Source organism: Pteronotus mesoamericanus, unplaced genomic scaffold (assembly GCF_021234165.1).
Source record: "Pteronotus mesoamericanus isolate MK-2021 breed Mesoamerican mustached bat unplaced genomic scaffold, CSHL_Meso_final scaffold_45, whole genome shotgun sequence".
Lineage (NCBI taxonomy): Eukaryota > Metazoa > Chordata > Mammalia > Chiroptera > Mormoopidae > Pteronotus > Pteronotus mesoamericanus.
This window is the reverse complement of record NW_026555317.1, coordinates 3,489,624-3,499,638: the sequence shown is the minus strand read 5'-3', so window position 1 is coordinate 3,499,638 and position 10,015 is coordinate 3,489,624. Positions and strand designations below refer to the sequence as shown.

General features: G+C 46.8%; 1 protein-coding gene across 1 annotated transcript in view; it reads right to left on the bottom strand.

Moving 5' to 3' along the window:
- Window positions 1-6,328: 6,328 nt before the first annotated feature.
- TACR1 (tachykinin receptor 1) overlaps window positions 6,329-10,015 on the bottom strand; it is a 142,652-nt gene continuing 138,965 nt past the window's right edge. The window contains exons 3-5 of the mRNA XM_054593549.1: window positions 9,457-9,607; window positions 7,522-7,718; window positions 6,329-6,620 (exon numbers count right to left, since the gene is read on the bottom strand). Coding sequence (XP_054449524.1) covers window positions 6,329-6,620; window positions 7,522-7,718; window positions 9,457-9,607 — 640 coding nt within the window. The remainder of the gene's footprint in view (window positions 6,621-7,521; window positions 7,719-9,456; window positions 9,608-10,015) is intronic.

Sequence of the window (10,015 nt, the reverse complement as noted above, 5' to 3'; positions counted from 1 at the left end):
TGTATCGTGGTGCCAGGCAAATATTCAGTGGATGAAGTTGAATTATCAGCTGCCAGATCCTTGTAGGTATAAAATAAACTGAAAAGGTCTGTGTCTCTTCTTGTACAAATGTTTGGATTATCCTCAAATTTCTGAGGTTAAAACAGACCCATGCTTATAATTGTCCTTAACAGCATCTGTTTTTTTGAACTTCATTTTTGTAGTTGACACTGTCACAGATGTCCCCATTACTACCCATCCCCACCGCCCACCTCCACCCACCCTCCAGCCCCCTCTCAGGCCATCACACTATGGTCTGTTATGTGGGTTATGCATATGTGTTCTTTGGCTAATCCCTTGACTTTATTTCATCCAGTCCCTGCCCTCTCCCCTCCCCCCCAGCATCTGTTTTTGAGTAGCTGGATTAGCCCCTGTGGCTGCCATCTTTGAGGAGTAGTTATTGCGCCACAAGACACTTCTACCCAAACAGGTACTTCTCCAGGTGTGTTTATACAACAAGAGGGCAATGGGCATGGAGTGAGCAAAGGGCAAGAGGATAAATCAAAGCCAGAAAGAGCTTCATGGGCAGTGAGTGTGCCCTGCCTCCCTCTGCTCTGTCCCATGTCCTCTTCATGCACTGATGCTGTTCTTCAAACCCACATGTTGGCATGGTCAGGAGCCAACAGCACTGGAACACAGCTTTCCTCTGGAGTTTGCTCTTCCCCTGGCTCAACCTAGAGGCTGGATCTGTTGCTTTAGCTGTTTCTTTTAAGTGTTGGAACTAAGTCAGAAACACTTTTCTGAGAGCCATCTGGGCTTGAGAAAGTGGGTGAGTGGGAGCCGGGGATTAGGGGATGAAGGAAAAGTGTGGGTGGGCATATACCTGGAGTGGGCAGTGGGGGACTTGGGAAAATGGGAAAAGAGGATTTGCTAGGGATGGTGTCTCCTAACTTTCATACCAAATCCTCTCTTCATGAATGAGTGAAGCAGCAAGGCATCCAGAGCTGTGGAGAGAAAACCTAGAGATCTTAGCAGGGACAGTGTTAGGAGAGGTTTCCAAGGATGAGAACAATGTTGGACTAGAGAGTGGAGAACAACAGGAAACTGGGCATAGAAAGAAGAAAGAAGAGAAAAAGACACATGTGCACACGATACAGAGGACCTGGCTTAGAATCTGTCTGCATGAAAATCTTCGAAGCTGGCAGGATACACATGCTAAACATGCCGCCTGAGGGTGACAGGGCCAGAGCAGCCCACCCATCCACTCATGTCAGTGCTGATGCCCCTTCCTCACCTGTTTCTAACGGGCAGTCTTTCTCTACTAGCTGCTCTGGTTAAGAGAGAAGCCAGGACCAGCAGTCACAGCCACTGTGTTGAATATGCAGCTTGTGAAGAACGCCCTCTCATGCATGGCCTCATTCTCTTCCTCTCTCTTCTCCTGAACTGGGGAGAGATGCATGAGGGCATCTCAGAACCTTGGCTTGGGATTCAGTGGAAAGCCGTTTCTGCAGTCAGGTGCTGCCTTCACCTTTGAAGATGAAGGAGAGAAGTATTCTTGGTGTGCTCCACCTTGCTTACCTTGGCTTGGGGCCTTGACCGAAATCCTGCTCTCAGGCTCTAGAGCTCAGGAGATTGTGTACGTTCCATGGAAGAGATTTGAAGAGCCATGGTGATGGGGAGGCGAGGGGGAGGGGAGGGTTGTTACCAAAACCAGAGTGGCTCCTAAGGTTGAGTGTCAAGTGTCCCTGGTGTGTAATCTGTGCTGACACAGGAGGTCCTTGCATTTTCACAGGAATGTCCATACTCCACAGCTGGAATTATTTTTTGACCTGTAACTAAACTTAGTTTTTCCTCAGCTAACAAATACTCATCTTCTCACAGAGAAGAGCATACCTCTTAATCATGAACTTGGTATTTTTACTGACACGAACATTTCTAATGACATTCTACAGCTTTAACTCCTCCGGGAGCCTGTGGTGAATTATGATTTTGTTCCAAAACTGTTTCCAGTTTCCTGGCAGTGATTCCGGTTCTCCTGGGGCTCATCTGCCTCTCACTGTGCTCTCGCGGTCTCCCGCTCCACACCCCTCTGCCCTGAGTAGCTTAGTTTCCCTCCTTCTCTGGAGAGCCAAGGGTGAATGACTTTTTCTGAGAAGATTCAGGTTTTGCACCCCTTATTACACACACACACACACACACACACACACACACACACACACTGTTTGACATGTGATTTGTGGGGATCTTGAAGGGGATTTGTGGATTCATTGAAGCTTATCCAGGCATCCCAGTTTAAGCTGCGTTAGTTTAAATAGAAATATCTTTGTTATTTGTTTCTAATACAGAATTTATCGGGTGGCTTAGTATGTTCTCCTCACTACTCCCTCTTTCAATGCCTCCCCAGGCTTTGCCATTTCAAGTCCACTAAGAGCTTTAACAGCTGCTTATGGCTATTTTGAGGGAGTGGGCTTGAGTGGTGAGGTGGGACAGAGTGACTCCCGGAAGTTGGTATAGGTTGTCAGGGTTGACAGAGGTTATCATTAAAATTTCAAATCCTACCAAAGGTTTCCTGATGTGGTTTCTAAACACAGGAGGCTTGACCAAAGCTCTGGTGGCAGTTGTGGGGGTCTGGGCTCAGATCTCCTTTCAGGTGGGAATGCCGACTGCTCGCTGCTGGCCATCAGCTGCTGTGCCTTCAGAACCCACGAGGGTGTTCAAACACAGACCATTCACTCCCCAGAGAGCAGCCAGCTGGTGCCCCAGCAACAGGGGTACCAGGCCTGGCCATTTTTGCCAATATGGGCCACATCTATGAGCACCCATTGGCAAGCTGAGACTTTCTCCGAGCCTCACCCAGTCTGAGGCTCTTCCTGCCCACTCCCCCCTCCCCACTTCTCCTTAGGTGCCAGATCTGCACAGCAGTGTCTGGACTCCCCTGCTACTCCAGCCTCTAGGTTGAGCCAGGGGAAGAGCAAACTCCAGAGGAAAGCCGTGTTCCAGTGCTGTTGTCTCTTGACCATGCCAACATGTGGGTTTGAAGAACAGCATCAGTGCATGAGGAGGATGTGGGACAGAGCGGAGGGAAGCAGGGTACACTCACTGCCCATGAAGCTCTTTCTGGCTTTGATTTATCCTCTTGCCCTTTGCTTCCTCTCCTCTTTATCTTCTCCCCAAGTATTTCCCCCAATAAATCTCTTGCACTTCTAACTCTGCCTTGACATCTGCTTCAGGACGCTCTGAACTGACACAGCTCTTCTCACATATGACATTGTTGTCACTTCCCATAATCCCACCTTACCTTCCCAGATCCTCACTTGGACACAGTCCCCACATTTTGTCAACTCATTTTGCCACAGAGTTAGAAGATTGCTGGGTGTTGGGTTTCATTCTCCTGACTGTGCAAGCGGTTAGGGTTCAGAGGACCACCCTGTTCAGCCTCCTGTAAGGTGCTGAGATTCCCTGGAGATGGGACAGAGGCATGAAATAGTCGAACACATACTTTATTTCTCTATGGAAATTCTTTCCAGGATCCCAGGCTGGAAAACAGAAATCTCAGGAATGACCTTGCTTATATACAGGATTCTTCCAGAAAGCAGAGTCAATAAGATCAGCTCCTGAGTCCCCTTTTCCTAGAAGTCTCCTCAGTCCTTCCAAGAGAGAAGACATTCCAGCACATCTCAGCATTCTGGTATTGGGGGAGAGGACAAGGACTCCTGCTCTTTACTTCCTCCCATAAAAGTTCCCCTCCCCACCCCTTAGTTACTATGACCTGACTGCGTGTCCATGACATACATCAACTCCTCTTTTTGTAACAGTGAGGAGGAGAAAAGGTTGGCACAATACAGGGAACACATTGACAGTAATTGGATCCCATATTTTGGAAGTAACACAACAAAGATTGGCCCCATGATGTCTTATATTCTATTACTACTGCATAATACACAAAGGGAAAACACTTAGAAGAGAAACACAAGGCGACACATTTCTATAAGACTGAGCCCCATGCACAGTGCAAATCATGGTGTTTCTCATATGTGGCAGCTGATGACTTTTTTTGTAAGGTAAGTGGCCATTGGAGAGTGGGCCAGAGGAAGGCTCGCTGGGCTACTTCAGAGGGGATGTTCTGCCATATTCGAAACTGCCCATTACCTTCCCGCACTCTGATTATGTGCAGTGACGATGCTGTCCAACAATATCTTGCTAGGTCCCCTGGATTTACTGGTGGCTTCCCTTAAAATTATCTTAGAGAACTCTCACTGCAAAAGTTCCTCTGCCCTTCACTTGATTATACATATGAAGTGGGGGTCTTCAGAATCCTGAGAAGAATCTGCTTCTCAGCTGCCTCCACGCCTGCTGGGTGGTCTTGACCCACTAGGACTGGTGAGTTAACAACGGCTCCTCAAGAGTGGAAGGAGCTGTGTGTGCCCAGCTCAGGGCCAAGTCCAGGGCAAGTACTCCATGATTCTTGTTGAATTCAACTCCAACCTCGTCCATAGACAAAGATGTCCCCAAGTCCTTAAAACTTTCTCCTTAAGTTCTTCTTATAATCATGCTGGTTCTTTATAGCCATCTGAAGAGAATCACCCATACATAAATGGCACAATTCTTTATTGGAAATATGACAAATGGTTTCAGCACTGACTTTTCTTGCCCCTAAATTGTTTCTTCCATTCATATATCTGCATTGAGATCGCTTTACTTAATTTATTTGATCCTTCCCATGAGGCTTTGCAAGGCATGGTTCTCAAGTCCTTCCAGCTTATACTGCTGCTCTACAACTATCCCCCAGGCCTGCCTGCTGTGGCCTGGCCGGGTTAGAGCCAGCAGGCCTGGTGAGGCTGTAAACCCTGTGAACAGTGCTGTTCTCCCTCCAGATCATGGGTGCAGCACAAGTGCATCTTTCTTCAGATGACAAGGAGGACATTCATGGGTGTTACATGAAGTTTCTGTTTTCAGCCATTTCAGGACAAAGACAGATCTGGGAGCCAGAAAGGAATTGCATGCTCATTTGATGGAAATCCCAAAGCCGTACTGGGACATGAAGCATTAATTCATGGATCTTTGTAGATGAACTGACCTTGTAGGGTCAGTGTGTTGTCCCACCTCTTATAGACAGAAGGTCAGCAAAGCCAGGGTGGCAGGAAGGGAGAGATTTGAGAGTCTAAAGGGAAGGTGCAAGGTGTCCTCTTCCCAAAGGTGCTGCTGCTGTGTCCAGCCCCCTTGCTCACCAGGCATCTGAGCACCTACGTGATGCTAGTGTAAAGCTAGTGCCTCTGTCTTAAGACACCCAAAAGGCCAGACCAGGGAGCCCACAAATTAGTTTCCCTGATGTTATCTCCAGCTGCAAGCTCTGCCTGCCAAAACCTGGTGGAGAGATTCAGGCTTTGACACCAAGACCTCAGCTCTATTAAAGGCTAAAACCTTCCAGGAGAAAAAAAGTACTCACATTTTAGGACAAATCAGAGAATGTTTGACATGGGTGTTGACATGTGGTCTTAGCAGTTGCTATGTCTCTAGGAGCTTGGTATTAAGTCACTGGACTCTGTTCTCCTATTCTTTTTCAGACCATCATTTTTCGGTGAAACAAACAAAAACTCATACAATCATTGAACCCCTGAATGTTAAAATTTGAGAGACACTTAGATGATCTAGTTCAGCCCCACAGTTTTATAAATTAGGAAAGAAAGGCTCAGACAGACTAAGTACACCACAGCTCTCCTGACTCTTGGCCTGTGACTGACATCAGCTGCTCAGGACAGTCACTGGGGGACAGAATGCAGATGAATCTGAGGCTCTCAATCCCATGATGTTAAATGCCCTAAAATATCGAGGTGCCAAAAAGAGACAGATTTTGTCTTCTTTTCACAAGTGCTTGTCGTTAAATTCCTCATTCAGATTTTCTAGGGTTCCTTCTTTGGTTCTACCAGCTAAAGGAGGGTAATCTGAGCTTGACTGAGAATGACTTTACTGAAGTGAGACAGAGGCTCCAGGCAAGCAGATCAGTTAGATCTATTATTACATTGCCGGATTCATCTTGAAATGAGGGCTTACATGTGACCAAAGTTGATTCTAGAACCATGGAATGGTTTGTAGAGAACATTGAGCACAACCTTTCCATTTACAGGCTCGGAGAAGTTCAATGATTTGCCTTGGGTCACAGCATGGGGGTGGCAACAAATGGAAGAATCCAGGTTATTTGACTCCATGATGGAATGTTTTTCCTAAACCATTCTGACTCTTTTTACAAGCCCCAAGGTTTTTGGATGGTTTCCAGACCCAGGAATTATCCATGCATGAAGTGAAGCAGGACAAAGACAATGGTGGCTGCCCCTGCTGAAGGCTGCGGGGTCTAGGAGAGCATGTTGGAGTAGAAGCTGAGGCTCTCTGTCATGGTCTTGGAGTCGCTGCGAGAAGAGCCATTGGAGGTCAGGTCCAGGGATGAGGGCGTGGCCTTGGGGCCATCCTCCAGCTCCTCCTCTTGGTTCCCCACCACTGTGGAGACGGTGGTCTCCAGGCGGCTGACTTTATACACACTGCCCTGGGTCTGGAGGTAGCGCGTGGATTTCATTTCGAGCCCCTCGTAGTCACCCGCACTGATGAAGGGGCAGCACCGGAAGGCATGCTTGAAGCCCAGCCGGAACCTGGAGGAAGAGCAGGGGAGCGGTGATGTGGGCGCAGCCTGCTTTCAGAAGGCCTTCCACCACTGCACCAGCTCTTCAACATGTGCATACCCCCAAGCATAGCTCTGTGTTATTATTTTAAAAATTAATTGACAACTGGAGACAGTAAGGCCAAATAGATTTAAACGTTGGTCATTACAGTCAAACCCAGCACTAGAACTCAGGTTCAGGTGAAATACGTCTTTCCTGAGGGCAGCTACTAGACTACGCTGCCTTCACTGGTGCAGGGTCAGCCAGCTATGGGTCACTCAACATCAAAATAAAATATTCACCACAGGTTTGTTCTGTGGACTATACTGCGCTAGTAACTATGCAGTAAATACAGGACAATTCGGTCCCTTCCTTCATATCGTTCACTGTCTGAAGGATGCCTTTCTGCCAATCATGTTCTTTCAGTATCCCTCTCTCGACCTGACTCACACTGACTGCCTCTCTGCTTCCACGCACTGCGCCTGTGCGATGAATCCACAGGGCAGAGTGAGCCAACTCACAGGCCACAGGCTGGGTCCATCTAGCGGACCTGCTGTATGTGCATCAAGCACAGAAGTTTGTTTGTTTGTTTTTTGTTTACTTTTTTAATCTGCACCCCATTCCCATTGACTTAGTTGCCAGTGTTTAAAAGTTAGAAGATATCACACAAACATGGATTTCTGGTTCCTTTTAGAAAAGAAGACTATGTCCACTCTGGGCTCATATTTCTGCCATGGTGATAATCAGCAGGGGTGCCTGGTTTGCTGCAGTTCCCAGCACTCCCTGTTGTCTCACAGCCAGGTTTGCTCATTTAGTTTGGCAGCTTGGTGTTTATTATATAGACAGATGGTCTTGTGGTCCCTGGAAAGAGTCTGGGGGATGGGGTTCTCACCTGTCATTGAGGCAGCAGTAGATGATCGGGTTATACATGGTGGAGCTCATGGCCAGCCACATGATGGCCAGATAGAACTGCTGAATGAACTTTTTCAGGTAGAGGTCTGGGTTGATGTAGGGCAGGAGGAAGAAGATGTGGAAGGGAAGCCAGCAGATGGCGAAAGTGCACACCACGACAATCATCATCTTGACCACCTGGCAGAGGGCGAGACGGGTGAGACACCAGCACGCTCTCCTTTTCTCATGGCTACTTTCTTTCTTCTCCCACCACCCGCTCACTGCACATAGTGCAGTATGCGGTGGGAAGTATTTCTAATTAACCCCTTTTGAGGAGGAAGAAGGACATTTTATATCTGTTACCGAAGGGCTCGGATTATGGCAGTGGTTCTGAGAGCGCGGCCCTGGCATGGCCCTGGCGTGGCCCCAGGACTGGCATCATCACCATCTCTTGAGACCTTGTCAGAAATGCTACTTCTTGGACCCCACCCAGACTCACCAAATAAGACACTCTGAGGGTGGGACACAGACTCCCTCTGTGTTTGATTCTGATGCACACTGATGTTTGAGAATCATCACGTTATATCATTCTCTGGGCAATGAGTACAGAAGCAAAGGGAGGCCAGATTAATGAGCCAAGGGGAACGGGGGTTCAAGAAGCAAGGACTGAGGAAGTGGGGAAATGCCAGAGGGGGAGAGGCAATGAGCTAGGGCAGCTCTTTGCTTGGAATCTCAGCAGGAGGGAAGGAGAAGGGACAGGATTTGGACAGCTGCCAGAGGGGAGCATCAGCTGTTTAAAGGGGATTCACAAGATTTTTTGAACACTGACCTTTTCTCTCTCCCCAGTAAATCAGTGAAGAACTACCCAGCCTCCACACAATGAAATATTATGCAAATATGTACCAAAAGGAAAAAAAAAGAATGAGAAATCTGTTTATATATTGCTTATTGAAGGTCTTTTGGATATTTTTTTCTGGATATTTTTAAATGAAAAAAAGTGAAGGGCAAAAAGTGTATATTCACTATTTGCATGAAAAAAGAAGAAAGAAAATAATTGGTATTTATTTAGTTTATAAATGCATTATAATATTTATGAATAAGAAACAAATAATGATGGCTACAATAGTGATTGTGAGCATGAACTTGGGACCTGGGTAGGGGAAGAAACTAGAAAGGAGGGATCCTTTTCACGGTAAGACTCTGTGTATGGTTTTTTAACTTTTCATTCTGAAATAATTTAAGACTCCCAAGAAGTAGCAAAAATAGTGCAGAGAGTTCCCAGCTTCCTCCAGTGACACCGTCTTACATAACTATACCACGTGGCATGGGTGCAGTGTTAGAAACAAACCTGCAGGCTATATTTGGATTTGCCTGTTTTTACACAGGCTCATTTTGGGAAGTGTATAATTCTATGAAATTTTATTACATGTATAGATGAGTGAAAACACTACCACAATCAGGATACAGAACTGCTCCAGTACGACCCTCCTAACCCCTGACCTGTTCCCCACCACCATACTGGGGCTCCTTTGAATACAATACTTTTTATGTTTTCACCAAATAAATGCATTATTTTGCCAAATTTTAAATGAATAATAAAAGAGGATTAAATAACTCTTTAATGCTTTCGTGGTTAAATACTGTGTGTGTGTGTGTGTGTGTGTGTGTGTGTGTGTGTGTGTTAATGGTTTGATAGGTTGCAATTACTATTAAGGCCAAGCAAGGTCGCACTGTAGGGGCAAACCCAGGTTACCAGTACACTGAAGAAGGGCCTGTCCTCTCCCCTCCCCTCCCCTCCTGTCCCCTCTGCTGTTCCCTAGACCCAGGGATGCTTTGTGCCTGCTACCTCTGAGCCTTGTGAGGCTCCGGGGCCCATATGCTTGCCAGCCTGTTGCCTTTGCCAGGGTGGCTTAGGTTGTGCCTCTCCGTTGCTCACCTTGCGCTTGGCAGATACTTGCTCGTGGTAACGGTCAGAGGAGTCCCCGGGAATCTCGCTGGCCCACAGTGTAATTCCCACTACGGTGTATGCGTAGCCGATCACCAGCAGGGGGAGGAAGTAGATCAGAACAGTCACGCAAATGTGGTACCTGCAGCAAAGTGGATGGGATGGGTCGGTCTAAGAAACAAGATCAAAGCTTGACAGCTACCTTTCTCAGCATTTGCCATTAATATGTTTGGATGATAAGACACACCCAAGAGAGGCTTGCAACCTGCACTGGATGAATGGGTGATATATTTAATGGGTAAACCAGAGAAAGCAAATCTCGTCAACTTATATCTTCTTAGTGGACTTTTCCCATAATGAAGATTCCTGTTCAGATCGGAAAGAGAAGAATAAACATTAATTAAAGGGAATCGAATCCATTGTATACCTATGGCAATTTTAATGTTGAATTCAATATTGCTGTCATTCTCCTTCCCTCCCCCCAAAAAATGCAGCCTCAAGCTTCATCATTATAAGTAGATGCTCTAGAAAGAAGGAGGTGACTGTACCG